Genomic DNA, 21,917 nt, shown 5'->3' on the forward strand with positions numbered 1-21,917 from the left:
CAAAGGACACGCTCTGCTCCCAGTGCTGCTCTCTTGGTGGTAAGAGGTCCCCCACCCTCTCCTTGCTTCCCTTTCCTTTTATCTCTTGAGAGATAAAAGGTGGTGCAGGCCACACCCCAGGGAAACTCCCTTTACACTGGATCAGGGATGGGACCTGGTTAAGGGTGGTGTTATAATCCTACCCTAATCCTCTTAACATAAAATTTCAATCACAAAATGGAGGACAACCACAGAATACTGGGAATCATGGCCCAGCCAAACTGATACACACATTTTTTGGGGAGTCATAATTCAATCCATGACATTCCACCCTTTGGTCCCCTCAAAATCACATCCTTACATACTCATCCCATCATATCATAGCAAAAGTCTTAACTCCAAGTCCAAAATCCAAAAATGCCTCTTCATCTCTGAAATCTAGAATACAAATATCTGCTTCCAAAGGTACAATGGCAGAACAGGCACAAGCTAGACATATCCATTATAAATGGGAGAAACTGGAAGGAATGAAGGAATAACAGCCACCAAGCAAGTCGGCAGAACGCACTATATTAGCCATCAAAGCTTTGAAGATAATCCTATGTTCTCTGAGACAATTTACACAATGACCCTGCCCTCCAGGCTCTAGGTATTGGCCACACTCTTCAGATTCTGAGTGGGAGCCCCTTGGCCCTGGGCTTCAGCTCTGCCTTCCTGTCCCCCTGGGACAGCAACTCTGCTCCCTCGGCTTTAGGCGCACCCTACTCCTAGTCCATCTGAATGGCAACTCCACCCTTAGAAACACCAGAGGCCATGGCTCCACCCTTTGAAACCCCTGAGGTCATGGCCATACCTTTCCAGACTGAGGCAGCTCAGCTTCTTGTATTCCTTGTCTCTTCAGCTTCTGTTTCCTGGTTTCTTGGCCTCTTGGCTCCTCCGGCCTCATACCCACATCTGCCCTGCTGGGGCGAGCGTAGCCCACCGATAAGTGCCTGGAGGCACCCCACTCCAGCAGAAAGCCTCCTGCACACAGGCACTCAGCTCTCTGGTTCCATGGGTCGGCAAACCTTGCTCCCCTGATATACAAATGCTTGTTGATGGAGCTGCAAAGAAAGTTTGTCCCTGTATAAGTGCCATGGAGCTATCATCATCATCTGCCCCAAAACGCTGGTTAGGTATGAAAGTTTGAAATGAAGGGGGTTAGAATAGAGGGTCTATAAAGTTTCTTTAGACTCTAGCAGTCAGTGACTTGTGAGCATTTTCTAACCAGAAGGAAACCTTCTTTAGCAAGTGTCAGGGAAAATAGCACAGTCCCCCACACTGAAACAATTTGTTAGCATTTATAAGTTCACATTTGTATGTATTTTAACTTCTAATTGGTTTCCTCTTTTATGCTAAGAATGCCATCTGTCCCTTTGACAGGTTTTTGGATTTGATACCACTTACCGGGAAATATGACCATCCTATGTACTGTAAAGTGGATTCTAAAGTGTCCATCCCAAACAGCTCTGTTTTAGTAACTTCGCACAGTATCCCACGATGTTTGTATAGAGGTTTTCTCCATTTTTCAAGCATTTGCTACATTAGAATAAGGCCCTTCACTTCCACAGTTTCTTGGAGTTTATAATATAACACAAAAACCAAACCCATTGCCATCGAGTCTATTCTGACTCATAGTGACCTTATACGACATAGTAGAACTGCCCCATAGGGTTTCCAAGGAGCACTTGATTGATTCAAACTGCTGACCTTTTGGTTAGCAGCTGAACAAGAGTTCACCACTACACCACCAGGGTTTCCAACATAATATAAGGTAACACACAGAGTCTCGTTTTGATCTGAATCTCACACCTGCCCTTTTGTAGTAAATATTATTATCATTAGAGTCACTGGGTGGTGCAAAAGGTTACCACACTGTACTGCTAACCAAAAGGCTGAAGGTTTGAGTCCACCCAAAGGCACCTCGGAAGAAAGGCCTGGTGATATACTTTAGAAAAAATCAGCCATTGAAACCTTTAATGGAGCCCAGTTCTGCTCTACCACACATGGAACTGACTCAGTGGCAACTGCCTTTATTATTATCTTTACTTGTAGATGAGAAAACTGAGGCTGATGGAAGTTGACTTGTCTGTGATTGCACAGAAATGATAGAATCGGGAAGTTAAACTCAATTTCTGAACCTGCACGCAATGTTTTATTGATGCCGTTCCCCCTTATGGATAAACCTCAGTGTAAAAGCAGGGATGAGGCTCATTATCCCTACTTTATGAACCAAGAAACCGAGGCCAAGAGAGGCTGAATGACTAGCCTAAGATCCTTCCACAAATAATACACAATCTTAGCCTTAAAGAACTTCAGATCACTTCCTTGTGGTCTTCAGCTCTTACTATTGAATTCTCACTATTGAATTACACTGCCTCAATTCTGCAATACTACATTCCATGTGCAAAGTTACTTGGGTCATGGATCATGGACTAGCTAAGGAAACAGGAAGGGAGAGCTGACCAGGGAGGTTCCTGCCAGAGAAAGGAGAAACACATTAGTATTATTAGTCAGTCTTATCAAACAGAGGGCCAGCAAAAAAGAGCAAGACCCTCAATGAGATGGACTGACGCAGTGGCTGCAACAATGGGCTCAAACTTAGCAACGATTGTAAGGATGGCGTGAGAACCGGCAATGTTTTGTTGTGTTGTACATAAGGTCACTATGAGTCGGAACCAACTCGAAGGCACGTATCAACAATTAAACAGAAGGCTCCACCTGGAACCCAAATGGTGTGCTCTATTGTTGTAAGGTTTGCTGAGACGCTGCTGGAGGGTTGGGGCTAGAACAAAGGAAGAGAACTAACCTTTATTGAGCATCTATTATAAACCAGGCACTTTACAGATGCTATCTCACTTAATCCTCACATGATACTTATTTACAGGTAAGACACTGAGGTTCAGAGTGGCTGTCTGGATTGTCCAAAGTCACAGAGATCACTGGCCTATCAGGCTTCAGAGTTTGGTTCTTTCCACCATTCCCGGCACTAGATGCTGTGAAAGATGCAAGGGCAAGACAGGGAGGTTCCCACAGCTCAGGAACTGCTAATCTTGTTAGGAAAGTCACACATACACCAGGTAGATTACGCTAGCTGGCAGCAGGCAGTAAAAGACTAATGGAGATTTGTGGGAGAGGAATGGGGTTGGGGGAAGGGAGGTCAAGATTCCTTCCTGAAAGACAGTCTTCAGTTGAACTTTGAGAAAAAAGATTTAATACTCAGAAAAGAAAAAAAAAAAAAAACTTTCAAGGCAAGAAGAAGCTTCTGGAAATGAACAGATTGAGTAGGGGCTATTACTGATCACTATCTAAACCCAAGGTAATTGAAAGGGGCCCCAGGCAATTCCAACAACTCACGCCAGCTATTAGGGTGGGCATGGACAGTCAGTGGGATTATTGAAGTGTGCCCAGTGTTGGGAAATCCTATTACTCTTACTAATGAAATTAGCAAGAATCAATGGATACGATCAGCAATTTGTTAAGTAACCACCCAAAAGAAGATCTGGAAACACCAGAGGAGGAGATCTGTACACAAGCAAACTAAATCACTGCAAGTAGAAAGTAATCCCAGAAAAAGAAGATGGAATGTAGAAAGCTTGCTCCTTCTAAGAGGCAGTGCCAAATGGATTACACCGCAAGATGTGGAGTCAGAATTCCTTGTCGTCGTTTTTTGTTACAATATTCTGCTAAGACTTCGTTTCCCTAACAGTAAAACAAGCCTTCTAGTGCATTGACTAATTCAAGTGTAAGGTCTGTAAACCCATAAAACCCATTGCCATCCAGTCGATTCCAACTAATAGTGACCCTATAGGACAGAGTAAAACTGCCCCATACGGTTTCCAAGCAGCTGCTGGTGAATTCGAATTGCCGGCTTTTTGGTTAGCAGCTGAGCTCTTAGACACTACACCAGAGCTCCAAGGTCTGTAAAGGGGAAGCCTATTGTCCTTCTCCCACCCCTATGGAGCCTGGCCATCTGCCGTATCTTGTCCTCTAGCATAACGAAAAGAAGGTAAATAGGAATCCAACTATAGAACAATATCACCTTACAGTCACATAGCTCTTTACAGTTAACAAAGCATTTTTACTCTTATTAAAGTGAGTAAGGAAACCCTGGTGGCATAGTGGTTAAGAGCTACGGCTATTAACCAAAAGGTCAGCTGATCGAATCCACCAGGTGCTCCTTGCAAACCATACTGGGCAATTCTATGTCCAATAAAATCACTATGAGTTGGAATCGACTTGATGGCAACGGGTTTGGTTTTGGTTTTTATAGTGAGTAAAAAATATTCATCTTATTTCTCTTATTTAAGAAATAAGTCAGTAGATTTTTTATTTCTCTTTCCAACTGATTTTCCATCTTATTTTTCTTCCCAACTCTCTCTAATGTACTCAAGACTGCGATAAAGCTTCACAGTGGATGTTTGAGTCGCCTCAAATGATTCAAAATCCATCTTTGAGAAAAGTACAGAGCCTGTTAGACCTTCCCATTTTCTAAATCTAAATTGAATTACTGATATCAAATGAAGATAATTTAAAAACATATCTAATTATGCCATTACCAGTTAATCTCTCTACTCCTAAAACTCTCTCAATGTCAGGTCCCAAATTTGCCTTCCGCTTCAGAAGTCAAAAAAATACATGGTTTGCCGTCGGCACATCCAACATCATATCCCTTCAATTACTTTGGTTGACTTGATTCTAATCCTAATTAAACCAGTTCCCATTTTGTCCTATCTTGGTATCTTTGAACCCATTCTCAGCTGACTTAGTTTAGCACTAGGTGAGTCTGAAAGAATGCCCATCAGCCTGGAAAACAATGGAGAACTGTGGGGATGACCTTAGCCTTCACGAAAGGGTCTTTTACTTCTCCAATATGGTTAGTTTTACTGGGGAGTACAACAACAATTTTAAATAAAGAAAACAAAAAATTAAATTTGTTCATAATCTCACAGCTTTAAAAAAATTTTGATAAAGGGAAAAATTTCTCCCCATACCAGTCTGATTCCAGTCTCCAAAGGAAACCTAACTTGTTGCAGGTTCTTCCCATATTGTTATCGAGTTTATGTAGACATACCTAAGTACCCATATGTTCAAAATGCCAGGCATATGGACCTATATCTTGCTTATTTCCTTTCATACTCATTGACATTTTCCAAGTCAGTACCTATGGATCTAATGAATTATTTTTAGTGACTGAGAATTATTTCACTGAATGGATATACTATAGTAGATTCAACCATTCTCTTATTGATTTAAGATTTTGTTTCTAATATTTTTCGTGTTGAGAACAATGCTAAAACACACCTCCTCGGTTATATATTTTTATGTATTTCTGACATTGTTTCTTGTGGGATGAATTTTACACTGGGGTCGAGAACACCAGCAGAGTGTGATGAGAAGGCTTCCCCCCAACTCCCAGCATAGCCAACATTTTGGGCTAATCTGCTAGACCAAAAAATGCTAATCTTTTTAAGATTATTTTGCATTTCTCCACTACTAGTCAAGTTGAGCAGCTTTTCATATGTTTATTGATCATTTGCATTTCCTTTTTGGTAAATCTCCTACTCATATCCTGAGCCCCTATTATATTGGGCTTTTTTTTTTCTAATCAATTTGTAGGAGTTTTTGTATACCTGGGATAAATTCCTTGTCTCTTATATTTGGGACAAGTATTTTTGACCACTCTGTTAATTAGGATGTGTTTTAACTATAAATGTTTTCATTTTTACTGTAGTCAAATATGTTGTTTGCCCTTCCTAGTTTCCAGGTTATATTAGTCTTACTTAGAAAGGATTCTAATATGTCAATCCATACATTTTTTTCCCTCATACTTTTGGTCTTATTTTTTTAATTTAAATCTTTAATCTCGCCCTTTTTTTTTTTTCCCTAATTGGATAAGGCAGGGATCTAGCTTTATCTTATTCCAAATGAAGAGTCAATTGATCACGGGGATTTTAAAATTACTTAATACGTAAAAATTTACATATTGGGGGGCAGTAGGACATTCCTGGGAACCAGTGGACCCTGGGACTGGACTCAGCAGATCTTTAATTTGTGGCTTGGGCAAAATGTCCAGAGGTGTTGATTTCCTAGTCAGTCATGGGTTAGACCCTTGTGAATCTCTGTGTGTGTGTGCTTTGTTTTTTTGTATTAAAGAAGGGATTTATAGACTGAAATATTCTCATCCCTCAAAAATCTCCTTATTTATCAAGCAAATCCTGTGTATAACTTTACCCTACCAGTTGATCGTTAAATTGAAATGTCCATTTTAGGTGTGTGTCTCCCTCAAACCCATGGGGAGCTCCTTGATGCCATTTCTTAACTCTATATCAAACCTACCACATGTTTCAGGACAGAATAAAAGCTTACCGTCCAAAATCTTGGCTTCAAAGCCATCTAAAGATTTATTTAGTGTGTATATACATAGCCTGAGAGTGTTCCAGCCTTTTAAAGAGGGATTTGCAGGCTTCTCTACAAACAAACTAGGAACTTGCAGTAGCAAGGTTTCTCTACATACGAAGGCTTTTATCTTGCCATTTGCAAATGAAGGGACCAATAAATATTTGTTGAATTTTATCATTGGGTTAACCTTCAGATTCAGACTTGTCAGTAATTACTGGCTTGAATTAAAAGGAGGAGATGGGAAATTGAGCTACAGAGAAGAAAAATTACTCGCTCAGAGGCATATGGGAGCTAGTAACTAGGTCTCCTGTCTTTCTGTCCCCTCTGTTTCTGCTACACCTTTTCCCTTGACAAGACACAAATAGCATGGTGATGGACACAGATCTGGTGAGAGAGGACAATGGTGGAGCTTTTAAATATAGCAACTGGGCCCATCTTGCCTTACTTTACCAGTCATCCTGCCATTGTGGTAAAATGGTAAGGCCAGCAGTTCTGAGTGGCCCCTCTCAGGGTGCTGAAGATGACGTGAAGACAGTTCTGAAGTGACACACATTTTCCTCTTCATTGTTAATAAACAGAATTATCTTGGAGCCCTGGTGGCACAGTGGTTAAGAGCTCAGCTAATCAAAAAGATCTGCAGTTCAAACCCACCAGCAGCTTGTTGGAAACCCTACGGAGCAGTTCTACTCTGTCCTATAGGGTCGCTAGGAGTCGGAAATAACTCATTTGTTTTTGGTGTCTTGGAAGAGCTGGCCACCTTAGAAGGATTCATTCAGTGATCTCTGCCTTTAACAAATATCACTGAGTACTTACCATGCCCTGAGGATTCCATCCTGAGCAAAATAGACACGGATTCTCCTCAAGGAACTCAGGAGCCTAGTGAGAGAGAAAAAGCCTGTTTCCCCACAGTCTGGCAGGGGAAGCAGACATTAAACAAGTACTTGAAGGCATTTATCATTACAAATGGAGGTAAGTGCATTTAAGGAAAATTCAGGATGCTTGGAGAGGATACAGCAGGAGGGCCTGGTTTAGATTAGGGGGTTAGGGAAAAGCAGAAGAAGGGGTGTTAAAGGCTTTTGCAAAGGTGAAGTGTTTTACATATGTGAGGGAAATAATACTAATAAAGGTGCTTGGAAGAGCACCTCTTCCTCTCTCAAGGGCTACTTCCTAGATCTCTGGGGATCTGCCTCTGTCCCCAGCATTACGAGGCATCCAGGGCCAGGGCTGGCAAGGCCTTCACAAATGCTAATATTTGAGCATTTTATGAGCTGTTCCCTGGCCCCTCGCAGCCTCATCTTTCACTTGTTTGAATGCTGAGGTGAATGGGGGATGAGTGGCATTTCCAGTTTGGAGGGGAAAGGGGGAGGTAAGGGCACTGGAGGGAGGAAGCCTTCCCACCCCAATCCGGGGGCTAGGTTCCCCTCCCTCCAAACAATCCCGAGGGATGTTTTTCAAGGTAAAATCCTACCTCACTATGTATGTGGATGTGAAGGGGGGTTACTCAGGAGACCAGGGTTGTTCCTGGGAAGTTTGGGGGTGGGGCAATAATCTCTGATCTAATAAACGCATCTATAAGGAAGCTTGACCCCAGAGAAGTGAGGACTTGATAGTGGTGGTGGAACAGGAGAGACAAACACTGCTGCACTGGGGGTGGTCACTTCCCAGGAGGAATCTGTCCAGATCTGGTGATAACAGTAACCATAATAGCTGACACCTACGGGGGTTATTGTGCGCTGGGTACTGTTCTAAGCGCCTTCATAACTCATTTCTCAAAACAATCCTACAAGGTAGGCACCATAACTCCAGTTCAAAACTGAGGAAACTGAGGCACAGAGACTAAGTAGCCCTAGCAGTTTTCCTTTATTGCCGCTACCAATATAGAGTTAAGGCTTCTGTTTCAAGTTTTGGTCTTTAGTGGGTGTGGATGGCAATGCCTCCTACGTGAACCTTACCTGCCCTCATAATTCGGGGGAATGCCGTCCCCAGCTTCCAAAAGGCCAACTTGGGAGCAGTGCTGACGGCTGCCAGGGACACACGCGCCTTCCAGTCTGAACCCGACCGGTCCGCCGCCTTCTTCGCAATGGGGAGGGCTTGTTGACAGTCCCGCGGGGACGGCTGGAGAGCGCCGGGGATGGCCCCACTGCAGCACGACGCCGAGGCCTGGCAGCCCCGCTTTCTGCTGCGTCTCCGCGAGGTGTCGCCTTCCGCCGAGGAAACCTCCGCAGCGCCACCTTCCTAGCCTACAGTTATTTATTTATTTTCATACAAGGGGGGCGCCCCTCTCCTTTTAACCTACAACTAGAAACATCCTGCGATCTATTCCTAAATGAGTGTGTCCTCTCCCTCCCATCTTGCACGCTGGGTCTACCTTTCCTTCGAGATTACTCTTGAACAACCTCCTCCGCGAAGACTTGCTAGACGTTGGCCTCGAGCTCAGCTACAGACAAACGCAGGCAAGGCGGGGGCTGGGTTAGGAGCCACGGCTCCCTCCTCCTCCCCCCGCCCCAACACCCTGGGCCCTCCGGAATTTTTTTCTTTTTTTTTTTTAGTGCCCAGCACTTGCCAGGCTCGCAGTGTGGGTGCTGCATTGCACCGCTCAGCGCGCAGCTGGTTTGCAGAGTACACCGGGTGCAAGCCCGGGGGTCCAAAAGGGCGGGAGGAGCACACCCCGGGCTTCCCAGCTTTGCAGCCTTCTCTCTGCAAAGAAGAAAAGCAAGTGGCTTTTGGCGCGAAAGCCTTGGCGCCTCCCCTGATTTTTATGGAAATCAAAGGGGCGGGGTAAATCCGCTTTCCCCTGCCTTTCTCCCTCCCCCCTGTCTGCGCCGCAGCCCCCTTCTCTCCCCGCCCCCCGGGTGTGTCAGATTTTTCAGTTAATAATATCCCCCGAGCTTCAAAGCGTAGCCAGTGACAGTCATCTGTCTGGACGCGCTGGGTGGATGCGGGGGGCTCCTGGGAACTGGGTTGGAGCCGAGCTAGCGCTAGCCAGGCGCAAGCGCGCACAGACAGCCACCGAGGACCCCCCTCACAGCCCACCCGGAGACCCCCGCGCAGCATCGCCACTGGATCCTCGGCAGTCGGCGGGAGGTAAGGAGGGGGCTTGCAAACCTCCCGGCGCCCGGGAAGCAGCGAGCTCGGCGGGAAGGCAAGCCCTGGACCGGATTACGGCTAGGGCACAGGGCGCCCGAATATGCCTGGGGGACTGTTTCTGCTTCCGAAACAAAACGATCTCGGGGTTTTCCCTGAAAAGCCAGTTCCAGCCCCAAAGGTACTCTGGCTAGAAAAGACCCACCCTAATCCTTTTCCTGCCCTTGCCGGGAGGGTGTAATGGCTTCATCAGAGGGGGAAAAAAAAACCGCTCTTCCCTGTAGGATTGGATTTGAGTTGACGGGGAGCCGGTGCGTCCCCACCCTGAAGCTGAGGTTCTCCAAAGGGTGCCTCCGGAGGAAGAAAAGGGGTTTAGGCAGGGCGAGGCCGCCGCAGTAGTAATCTGGGTCACTGCTGTTCCAGCTCCGAGACTCGGCTTTCCCGGCGACTCCCCGCGCGCGGCACCCCTGCGCGATTCTCAGGAACCGGGGTTCAGACCACCCACCCCCATTAGTGGACGTTGTTCGGGGTTTGAAAGAGTGGGGGTGGGGTTAGTGAGGTTCCAAATAAACTATTAGCAGGAATATACTGGTAGCGGTGAATGCCGAGGGGCTTCTGCCCAAATTTGGGGGGTGGTTCTTGGATTTGGGTGCCTGTCGTCGATCTCTCTAGAGAAAAAGGCTTTTCCAATTGCAAAGTTTTCTAAATCCCCTACGACCGTTTGCACTCGCGAGGTTTGCATCTGGAGGGTACTCCAAATTCTATGCCAGGTAGCTGGGTTGGAGAGCCGGTGGGCTTCCTTTGGGCAGCCGGATCTGCATCGGTGCAACTGGGGTTGACGTGCTAGTGAGAGCTAGGATTCTGCAGCCCTTAACACCCCCTCCCCCAGTCAGTGCCTTGTGTGAATGAAATGGCAGTTTCCAAAGTTGCAGAGCAACGCCACCACCCCCTACATCTGCATGCCCCCTCCCACCCCCTGTCGTAGACAGCTTGTACACAAAAGGAGGGAGGGAGAGCGCGAGAGACAGAACTTCCTCCACCTTCAGCAGAGCAGAGCAAAGTGGGGGGCTTGGAGGGCAGGCTGAAACACCGGGCGAGCTCTGCGGCCAGGTTAAGGTTAGAGGGGGTGCACACAGCCTGTCCCCCATTCTGCTCAGCTTGCCAATCCTCTCCTGGTGTATCTGTCGGTTGCAGTGTCGGAGGCTGGAGCCGGCCCCCGCCTTCCGCGCCCCCCACGGGACGAAAGCACCCCCTGTATTAAAAAGAGCGCAGCAGAAAGAAGTCCTCATTCGCCGGCCAGGAGGCGAGCCAATGCCGAGCTGCACCGCGTCCACCATGCCTGGAATGATCTGCAAAAACCCGGACCTCGAGTTTGACTCGCTGCAGCCCTGCTTCTACCCGGACGAAGATGACTTCTACTTCGGCGGCCCCGACTCGACACCCCCGGGAGAGGACATCTGGAAGAAGTTTGAGCTGCTGCCCACGCCCCCACTGTCGCCCAGCCGTGCCTTCCCGGAGCACAGTCCGGAGCCCCCTAACTGGGCTACGGAGATGCTGCTGCCTGAGGCTGACCTGTGGGGTAACCCGACCGAAGAGGACGCGTTCGGCTTTGGGGGACTGGGCGGCCTCACCCCCAATCCGGTCATCCTCCAGGACTGCATGTGGAGCGGTTTCTCTGCCCGGGAGAAGCTGGAGCGCGCGGTGAGCGAAAAGCTGCAGCACGGCCGCGGGGTGCCAGCTGCTTGCACCCCAGCCCCGGCCCCGGGAGCGGGCGCTGCCAGCCCTCCCGGCCGCGGGCATAGCGCTTCTGGGAGCGCGGGCCGCACTGGGGCCGCCCTGCCCGCCGAGCTCGCCCACCCAGCCGCCGAGTGCGTGGATCCCGCGGTGGTTTTCCCCTTCCCGGTCAACAAGCGGGAGCCGGCACCTATGCCTGCCGTCCCGGCCGGAGCCTCAGCGGTGGGGGCTGCAGTCCCCTCCGGGCCAAGCGCTGCAGCTCCGGCCAGTGCCCCAGCGGCTGTTCCTCCGCGCGCAGGCGGCCGCCCGGCCAGCAGCAACGACCACAAGGCTCTCAGCACCTCCGGAGAGGACACCCTCAGCGACTCAGGTAATGACTGTTCCTGGTGGCTGCCTCTCAGGAGTACTGAAGCTAAGGGTCATGTTCCTTTTGTTAGTGTTGACGTTTTGAGCTTTGGGGAATATTTTCGAGGCAGTACAGGTGGTGGGGAGGTCCTGTTTCCTCCAAGCCCAGCCCCAGTGTAATGAAAGTCCGCTAAGCGGGTGTTCTCGGAAGTCTCAAGTTCTTTGCAGTTCCTTCCAGTCTCTTCTAGGATCCTTACTCTAGGCCAGTACTGGCCCTCACCTGCTCCCCCGCGGCTCTTTTGCAACGCAGTCGTAGAAATAACATTATGAAAAGTTAGTGGGCAAAGCTGGGAGGGGGCCTAGGAGGGTGCTGGGTGAATTGCATGGGCAGAAACCTGTTAGGCAGGGGTGGAAAGAGACGCGCCGGCCAAGGACAGGGGAGGGAAAAGACACCCCGAGAAGACCCAAGGACTGCAAAATCCTATTTAGGGCGCAGGAAGTTAGTGTGAAATTGCACAGATGGCTAGTAACCGGTTTTAATTTTTTTCCGACCTCCGTTCTGGTCTCTCTCCCTCCCTCAGTGGGCGGTGGGCTATTTGCACTTGGTGTGTGGCCAGCAGGCGGCGATATGGAGGACCGAGTATCTGAAAAGCTGAGGGTGGGGGGGCCACCCGTTCCTCCATTCAGCAGCTGGCAGCAAGCACAACAGCGGTTGTGTACACTCTCAAGAAGCCTCCTGTTTGCAGTGAACAGTGAAAACTGGGTCCAGTTTTGTCTTGCACCCTCTTTTGGGCTGCATCTCAGGACTAATTTGAGAGCCAAGTGTAGTGTTCAGTAACCCAGTACCCTTCAAAGAGGGGCTGCACTCAGCAGGCTCTCCAGGAATGCACACACCCCTGAACAGACTCCTTGATAGGAGTTTCATTGTGTGCACTGGTCTGTCTTAAGCTGAAGGGAGAGATTAAAATGAAGAATTTGCCTTGGGCTCTGGAGGTAAAGAATCCTGCCCTAACGCTTCTCCTTAGAACAGGGAGCAAGGACCCTCGTGGACCTTAAAAACCAATGTTTTCAAAATTCGGAATATAGGTGGATATAAAGCCTAACTTTTCTTCAGTGTGGATCCGTCTGAGGCTCCTGGAAGGAGAACTTGGTGATAAGCCTCCGGTTTGAAAAGGCTCTCTGTCCCTTTAATGTCTGAGTCTTGACAGCTTTCGGTGAGGAAGCACTTCCTTCCAACAGCTGTCTTCTTGGCAGAAAACCAAAACATTGGCTTAAAGGGACCCACAGACTGGAACAGCCTCACATTTCGGCTTTAGAACAAATCCAGCAATTGTTCAGCTTTCCGGTCTCCTCTAGATCAAGCAGAAGATGTGTTTTGATTTTCATGCTTGCATTTTAAACAATAATTTTCTATCCCAGCTTGATAGTAAATGAGGAGAGGGGAAAATGGCCTACATGATGGTACACGTTTTTGTTGTTCCTGTTATTACTGGTGACTTTCAGACGAGGTGCTCCCATTGTTTTGGTTTTATAGCTACTGGGAATTACGGCTTTGCAGTAAAAATTTTAATCTTTGTTGTATGAAAAACTTGCTACGCAGAATTCATGGTCATGGAAGAAAACTTCACTTTTCATCCTTAATTAAATTGTTCTTAAGTTTTTTTTTAAGGACTTAAAGTTGAACTCAACCATGTGTAAATCTGTTAAGTGTTCTAACTGAGAAGCTAAAAATGTTAAAAAGTCTACAAGGCAGGCTGATGATTATGGTAAAAGCTGCCATTTATTGAGCATCTAGTCAATCCAGCTTCATGCTAGGTCTTTACACATTACGTCAAACTCAAGAAAGCTGTGGTATTATCCCCATTTAATAGTAGAGAAAACCGAGGCTTAGAAAAGTTGAGGAACTTGCCTGGGGTCATGCAACTAGTGTATGGAGGAGCCAGGATTCTGTTTGACCCTAAAGCCCAGGTTCTTTATATTTCTACCACCTGCTAAAATCCAAATAAGGCCCGAAAGTGCAGTAGGGCTATGGAGAAGGGGAAAAAAAAAAAAAAAAATTCCAGAGTCTTAAAATTATGAACTAAAATACGTTTCTGTCCACGTTTATGTGGATAGCTCCATAATAAATAATAGACTATGTGCCAGGCCCTGCTCTGAGCTAGTTAGAGACAGCATTAATTTAATTTGTGTCTGTACATGAGACTAACTCCCTCTTTTTCTCAAAGATGATGATGACGACGAAGAGGAAGATGAAGAGGAAGAAATTGACGTGGTCACAGTGGAAAAGCGGCGTTCCTCCTCCAACAGCAAGGCTGTCACCACCTTCACCATCACAGTGCGTCCCAAGAATGCAGCTCTGGGCCCAGGGAGGGCTCAGTCTGGTGAGCTGATCCTCAAACGCTGTGTCCCCATCCACCAGCAACACAACTATGCTGCCCCCTCGCCCTATGTGGAGAGTGAGGATGCCCCACCCCAGAAGAAGATTAAGAGCGAGGTGTCCCCACGTCCCCTCAAGAACGTCGTTCCCCCAAAGGCTAAGAGCTTGAGTCCTCGCAACTCTGACTCGGAGGACAGTGAGCGTCGTCGCAACCACAACATCCTGGAGCGCCAGCGACGCAATGACCTACGGTCCAGCTTCCTCACGCTCAGGGACCACGTGCCAGAGCTGGTGAAGAACGAGAAGGCCGCCAAGGTGGTCATTTTGAAAAAGGCCACAGAGTACGTCCACTCCCTTCAGGCAGAAGAGCACCAGCTTTTGCTGGAAAAGGAAAAATTGCAGGCAAGACAGCAGCAGTTGCTAAAGAAAATTGAACACGCTCGGACTTGCTAAATGTTTCTCAAAACTGGACAGTCACTGCCACTTTGCACATTTTGATTTTTTTTTTTTTTTAAACAAATATTATGTTGACATTAAGAATGTGGGTTTACTTTCAAATCAGTCTCCTGTCAAGTTTGGATCTGGTTAGGGGCAGGATGAGTGGGGGTCCTGCCAGGACCTCAGGACTGGGCCTGCCTTGATGCGATGCTGGGCGGCCATCGCATCGTTTCCTCCACCTCACCTCTGCGATGCCATAGAAGTTCATGACAAGTTGAGAGCCTCTGGGGCTGTTGAAGTCACCTTGTTCCAAGTTTCCAAACAACAGAAAGTCATTCCTTCTTTTTAAAAATGGTGCTTAAGTTCCAGCAGATGTCACTTAAGGGGGTTGCCATTTGATACCCCTGGGGAACATTTCTGTAAATACCATTGACACACTGCCTTTTGTACATGTCTTGGGTAATGAGAGGTGGCTTTCGCGGCCAGTATTAGACTGGAAGTTCATACCTAAGTACTGTAATACCTCAATGTTTGAGGAGCATGTTTTGTATACAAATATATTGTTAATCTCTGTTATGTACTGTACTAATTCTTACACTGCCTGTATACTTTAGTATGATGCTGATACATAACTAAATTTGATACTTATATTTTCGTATGAAAATGAGTTGTGAAAGTTTTGAGTAGATATTACTTTATCACTTTTTGAACTAAGAAACTTTTGTAAAGAAATTTACTATATATATATATATGCCTTTTTTCCTAGCCTGTTTCTTCCTGTTAATGTTATTTGTTCATGTTTGGTGCATAGAACTGGGTAAATGCAAAGTTCTGTGTTTAATTTCTTCAAAAATGTATATATTTAGTGCTGCATCTTATAGCACTTTGAAATACCTCATGTTTATGAAAATAAATAGCAATTAAATGATGCACTCAAATTTTTATTCCCTTCGTAACACTAGTTAAACTTTATCCCGTCAGCAACAGCCGTAAGTCGTGCATAACTTATAAAATGAACTTGTATTTACATTTGAACATTCCTGTATGGGGAGGGGTCATTGTCCTCACTTGAGATGAGGAGTCTGGGCTTGGGGACATCAGGGCACTTCTCCAGGATTACACAGAATATGCTTTTAGTGACTACCTTTGCATTGTAACAATAGTACCTAACAGTTTATAAAGTGCTTTCATGTATGGTGACCAGTTGATGGAATTATGCTAAGACATCATATTCCAACCCTTTCGAATGAGAAAATCAAGAAACAGCTGTACTTGGAGTTGCTGGCACTCTTTTAGTGTAGAGCAGAACTTGTCTCTACAAATAATGAATTCTTGAAAATATACTGGGACCTATGCAAGGTTCTATGCTAAGCAATGAGTTTGGTCCCTTCTCTGGAACCAACAATCTGATTTGCAAAAATGTAACTCACAGTATGAAGTGCCAGCAGCCCAGATCAAGTTCCATGTCTTCAGGAGAGAGACTGGGGTGTCCGGCGTATTGAAATGTGTAGCCTTGTCCACTTCCATCTCCTGCCACACCAGTCGGTATTTTGGATACTTGAAGTTCTGTTCCGTGGAAGCAGGTTCAGGTTTGCAGGCCTGGAGGACAGGGCCAGGGCCAGAGCCAGCCATTAGAAAGGAGGTGGAATTCAGCTCCTGGTTAGGAAGAAGTTTCTGAGTTTCCTTGACAAGAGATAATATCCTTCCTTGTGAGGCACTCTCCTCACAACCTATTTATGTTTTGGGTGAAAGGTTGTACTAGGCTATTCGTCCGGGGTTTTGTTCATCTCTTAAATTTACAACCCTGAGTTAAAAAGGCCTTTTGCTTTACAGAGAAGAAAACAGGTCCATGGAGGAGAAGGGGTCTGTTTGCCCGGCCTTGTAGCTTGTGAGGCCCAGGGCAGAGGTGGGAGAACTTAGACCATGTCGATTTCCATGGTAGGGCCCTGTCTACTTAAACCATTTTGTTAAGAGGGTCGGTTAGAACGACAGCCCCAAGCCCCAGAGCTGTGAGATCAGGTGATAATTGTCTTTCTGAAAGTCTGACCTGACCTTCTCCCCCTCAGATTAGAAAATAATGAATAACCTTTTTTTAATGATAATGCTACCACCTTCACATTTTAAAGGGCTTCCTGTCAGCACTCTGCACCTAGTCTTTGTATTCAGGAACCAAAAGAAAGTTACCCACTGCCTGCTAGTCAAATATGACTCACAATGACACTCTAGGACAGAGTAGAACTGCTTCATAGGGTTTCCAAGGCAGTAATCTTTACAGAAGCTGACTGCCACATCTTTCTTTCAGAAGGGCTAGTGGGTTTGAACCTCCAACCTTTCAGTTAGCAGCTGAGCACTAAACTACACCACCAAAATAAAAAAACCGGTTGCCGTATGGTTGATACCGACTCAGTGACCCTGAGGACAGAGTAGAACTGCCCGTACGGTTTCCAAGGACTGGCTGGAGGTTATTGGCCAAACTCTTAACCACTGCGCTCCACCAGGGCCCCTTAAAAGTTATAAGTGACCTCAAATTAAATGAGTACCTGAGATTCTCGAAGCCGAGCTCAATCACCCCAATCTTTCTATTTGCAAGGTCTCCATGAAGCCCTGGTGGCACAGTGTAAAGAGCTTGGCTGCTAACCTAAAGGTCAGCAGTTTGAATCCGTCAGCTGCTCCTTGAAAATCCTATGGGGTAGCTCTGTCCTATAGGGTTGCTATGAGTCAGAATCAACCAGACGACAATGAGTAGGGTCTCCATAACTAGCCACACAGGAGGAAAGCTTAAGACAAATGAAGTACCCTGAACTACAATCCATCCCTAACATGCTCTATTTTTGCTTTGGCTGCTGGGAAGCTCAGAGCCAAATACGATGGTCTCATTCCATACATTGGAGCCCTGGTGGTGCAATGGTTAAGAGCTATGGCTATTAACCAAAAGGTTGGTAGTGTGAATTCACCAGCCACTCCTGTTTATTCTATATATCTGGTGCCATTCTCTCTCTCTTTTTTTTCTTCTAAATGCTCTTGATCTCTTGTTAGTTTAACCACCTTTTTAATGTGCTTTATTTGATATCAGATTAAACGACTTTTAGAATTAGGTAGATCGTAAATAAATATGTACTTATAATATTAAAACTAAAGTGAAAAATCATATATTTGCCTTTCCTGACCCAAATGAGGGAATGTGTTACCCAATTTAGCTTTGCAATTATTTGTAAATTGCTGTAGTCACAGAGGAATTAAACTTGTAGTTTCAATAACATGAGAAACCATCTATGCATTCCAAGAACAGTTTTGAGACTGTGTGGGAAACGGCTCTACATCAGCTAAATCAATAAATCATGAAGCTTAGATGGAGCACAGAGATCATCTCATTGAATTACTTCATTTTACAGAATACAGGTGAGAGGGTTCCCATATCGAATTAGTGGCAGAACCAGGACTGGAGTCTGGGTCTCCTGATAATCAGGTCAGTGTTCTTTCCAGGACATTGACTTGCTTGCCTCTCACACAGTAGCCTTTGAGCCCATCTCCCTGTCTCCTGGCTTACCCTCATATTCACCCACATCATGCTTCCATGTTGTTATTAGCTGCCATCAGGTCAGCCCAGGCTCATGGTGATCCCCACTGACGGAGAATCCATGCAAAATGCATTGAAAAGCTGTCGGGTCCTTTGTCATCCCCATGACCGGTTGTGGATCTGACTGCTGTGATCCATAGGGCTTTGGTTTGCTGATTTTTTTGGATGTAGATTGCCAGGTCTTTCTTCCTAGTCTGCCTTAGTTGGAAGCTCCGTTAAAACCTGCTCAGCATCATAGCAACCCACAAGCTTCAACTGACAGATGGGTGGTAGCTGCCTATGAAGTGTCTCGGTCAGGAATTGAACCTGGGTCTTAGGCATGGAAGGTGAGAATTCTACCACTGAACCACTACTGCCACCGTTCCATATTAATCCTTCTAAATTACTGATCCTGCATAAACACTTCCAATAGTTTCCCTCCACCTGCAGGATAAACTCAGAGTGCTTCAGCTGGGCACATAGGCTGTTTCCACCCTGGCTCACCAGCTTGATTACCCACTGCCCCTCTATAGGCACTCCTCTTTCCAGCCATGCCAGACACAAGTCGTTCTCTTCTACTTCTGACTTGTTTTACCACATTCCTTCCTCCTGGATTATCCGCTTTCTGCTCATTGAAGTCCTTCTTGACTTTGAATGGTAAATCCAATGTCATCTTGTTCAGGAAGCCTTTCCTGTACTCCAAGGTGGATCTTGAGCTTTTTCAACTCTTGGTCTCTGAGCACTTTTTCTGTTACTTCTGGAGATAGATGAGTTTTCTTAATCACCTCTTTAGACGGTAGCCTCCCCTAAGGGCAGGAACTGGGTCTCATTTACCTCTGATCCTTCAGATGACAGGGCTTCTGCAGAATGGATGAGCAGCAGAGCAGGCAGCCAAGGAGGAGAGAGGTGGGGACAGGTGGAGCTGTTTTACATTAGGTGTGTGTCTCCTGCCAACTCAGGCTCGCAGGCTCTCAGGCTAATACCAATGGGAAGCACATTCATTAGGCATCAATGAATGTCTGGGTATTGACAGTGTCCAAAGCTCTGGGGTAATGAAAAGAAAATTCCTGTCTTCGGGAAACGCACAATGTGGAAGGGAGTGAAGGCCTTGATGCTTGCGTAGAAGGCAGAGAGGGGTGATGGGACCGCTGGAATGGGCTGTTTAGCCAAGGCCTGTGAGGGGTCCCATGGCTGAATCAGTAGTTTTCTAAGCCTCCAGCAGCCCAGTTTAGAGCGCTCTGCTGGAGGAAGCTGGTTTTCTGCCTTGGTTCACAGCGTCTACCACAGGCCGGAGGAGGCTTATCTGCTTGCCTAAGAACACAGGTTATCTGCACTCATAGTGACAATGGTTATAATCCCCCTTATCCCTGTGTAGCATTTTAGAGCTTACCAAGGCTTTTTTTTTTTTTTTTGTAATGTTTGAGCTTCACAACTCTTCAGGAGTGTTGACCAGCTCATCACATTTCCACTTTACAGGTAAAGGAATTAGGTCTTCTGGGCTTGAGTTCATTAATCTCTATAATAGCCATCTTTTGAAAATCCTAATGTGGGTTTTTTTTTTTTTTAAGAATCAGAGCATGTTAAATCTCTAAGATTTAACCTCTCATTTCAGAGGTTGGGAACCAGAGAGCAAAAGGAACAACATACAGTCTGCTGGCCAGCGTTCTTTTCCCCTCGTATTCTCTCTTTCTCTCTTCCTTCCTCCCTGCTTGTCTGCCTTTCTTTCTTTCAAGAAATATCTATTGAGAACCTTCCATGTGTCAGGCATTGTTCCAGGTGCTTGGGAGACATGGGTGAACAAAAGAGTCAACCCCCCCCCCCCACCGCCAATCCCTGCTTTAATGAAGTTTATAGTCTAGGAGAGAATGCCAATAAAAATCAACATAACAAGAAAATAAATTAAATAGCATTCAATAAAGTAGTGAATGTTATGAAAGATAAGTAGAAAACGATGAAAGAATTCAGGGATGTCACAGGAAGAGAGAGTGGGTTGCCATTTTCAGTGAGATGGTCAGGAAAGGCGCATAGGGCCGGGTGGTGGTGGGGGGAATGGTGGTGGGGGAAGAAATGGTAGTGGGGGTGGGTTGAGAGGTGGGGCCATGTGGGAGGGTGCCCAACACAGCCGTGGCTGCTCAGAGACCAGAACTCGGGTCTGGGCTTCCTGGTTCAGGGTTCACCCTCCTTCATCTCCCTCTGGAAGTTGGTAAATGTCTTCCTGTCAACATTTTATTCATTGTCTGAAGAAGAAACAACAGAGCCTAGTACTTAAGACTATGAATCTGAAGTTAGACTCTCTGGGTTTGAATCCAACTCCCACCCTCACAAGGTCTGGGATCCTCAGTTTCTCCACTGGTACAATAGATGACACCACCTACATCACAAGGTTGTTACAAGGATTACATAAATGATTTTATATAAAGCACATAGAACAGTGGCTGGCACACAATAGGTACAATTCGAGGCTTTGTTAAATCATCTGATTTGATGCTGACAGGATCCCTCCTCTCTCTATTTTCTCAATGTGTTACTAGGGCAAAGAACCTTTAAAAAAAAAAAAATTACCAGTAGGACAAATTCACAAACCCAAGTTTAACAAGAACTTTGTGGACTTTTGTTCCTCAAAAGGGGCCTTACAAAACCTGAAAACGGGTACCTTGGAAACAAATGAATGTGAGCTTTGAAGCCTATTTTAAGACGGATCTTAGGAATTTGAGTGCCTCAGAACATCTACGCCTTCTACAATGGTTTATTAGTTTTCCTTACTTGTAAAGGAAATCTCTTCATAGGCCACTGACCAGGGTTACCTGATCTCTTTTGATATTGACGTATCATGCTACAAGACATTCATCCTGAAACCTTTGACCAGGAGAAGTAACAGAGCCTTTTTATGGTCTAAGCACATAGACCTATTGGCACAATGCGAATCTGGAGAACACACATACCACATACTCCTATAGCACCTACAGATGATTGGCAGTGGGATGTGCTCTGCAGAGGTAACCCCAAATCTAATTTCATCTGCATTCTAGCAGGACCATGATTTTCAGCAGACCTTTGGGAGGTGGGGTAAGGTGGGAAAATAAGTCCCTTCTTCATAAATCTTCAACACGTCATCAATTCAATTGTGGTTTGTGTGTGTGTGTAAGCTTTGTGTTTAAGGCTATCTTCCACCGTCCTCACAAGGGAAAACATAAAAGCAGTCCCTCCACCCTACAACACTGATGTTCCAAGTTGATTGGGAGGCAGCCCTGTGTAATAGAAACACTTAATTCTCAGGCAGAAGCCCTGGGTTGGGTCTAAGCTCAGTGAATGATTCACTGTTGTTAACCTTGGGCTAGAAAGGTAAATCTTGTTGCTCAGTTTTCCCAACTAGAAATGGAATAGGTTAGAATTGTTGATTGCCAAAGCCCCCTTCCAACTCTGAGGATCAGGAATCATGGGACCTTTAGAGATCACTGCAACTGTCTGCAGTATTTGTAAAAACTCTCCCGTCGGAAACATTGGGTGCATATTCTGACTCTGCCATTCACCAACTTTGTGACTGAGGGTAAGTCACTTCCCTCTAAACCAGTTTCTTCACCTTTAAAACAACATATATAATCACCACCTCATAAGGCTCTTATAGGAATCAAATGATATAAAGTATACAAGGGACGTGGTAGCACTTTGGAAACTGGGAACCCATTTATGAATTCTTATTCCACTAACATTGCCAAAATGAGCCCTTTTTGAGCATGTCCCTCCCACACCACTGTTTGCTTTCTGGACTAATCTCCAAATGGATATTCCAAAAGAAGTAAGTTCTTTTGAAGACAATAGGTACACCCCTGGTTGCTCCACAGTATGTAGAACAGGGCTTTGCCCATAATAGCTGCTCCATAACATTTGTTGAATAATTATTACCAATAAAAAGACTTGACTAATTGTTTAAAACTGGACAGAGACCCTCAATTTGTGCAAACT

The 21,917-nt window shown here is 45.9% G+C and overlaps 1 protein-coding gene and 1 long non-coding RNA gene across 4 annotated transcripts; one reads left to right on the plus strand and one right to left on the minus strand.

Annotated features, from left to right (window-relative positions):
• Positions 1-527: 527 nt before the first annotated feature.
• On the minus strand, positions 528-8,914 carry LOC126087131 (uncharacterized). The gene is made up of 3 exons (XR_007519652.1): positions 8,373-8,914; positions 7,234-7,296; positions 528-1,082 (listed from the first exon to the last, which is right to left on the minus strand). It is a non-coding gene; the product is annotated as an uncharacterized LOC126087131 (long non-coding RNA).
• Positions 8,915-9,334: 420 nt separating this feature from the next.
• MYCN (MYCN proto-oncogene, bHLH transcription factor) lies at positions 9,335-15,008 on the plus strand. 3 transcript variants are annotated; one of them, XM_049903352.1, is made up of 2 exons: positions 9,335-9,504; positions 13,809-15,008. In XM_049903352.1, exons 1-2 carry the CDS (start codon positions 9,357-9,359, stop codon positions 14,411-14,413), a joined length of 753 nt encoding a protein of 250 aa, XP_049759309.1. In that variant the 5' UTR covers positions 9,335-9,356; the 3' UTR covers positions 14,414-15,008. The 3 variants fall into 3 exon arrangements, with proteins under 3 accessions (XP_049759309.1, XP_049759311.1, XP_049759308.1); XM_049903354.1 differs by lacking the exon at positions 13,809-15,008 and adding an exon at positions 10,699-10,961; XM_049903351.1 differs by lacking the exon at positions 9,335-9,504 and adding an exon at positions 10,581-11,608.
• The last annotated feature ends 6,909 nt before the right edge of the window (positions 15,009-21,917 follow it).

The sequence above is a fragment of the Elephas maximus genome, chromosome 12 (genome assembly GCF_024166365.1).
Source record: "Elephas maximus indicus isolate mEleMax1 chromosome 12, mEleMax1 primary haplotype, whole genome shotgun sequence".
NCBI lineage: Eukaryota > Metazoa > Chordata > Mammalia > Proboscidea > Elephantidae > Elephas > Elephas maximus.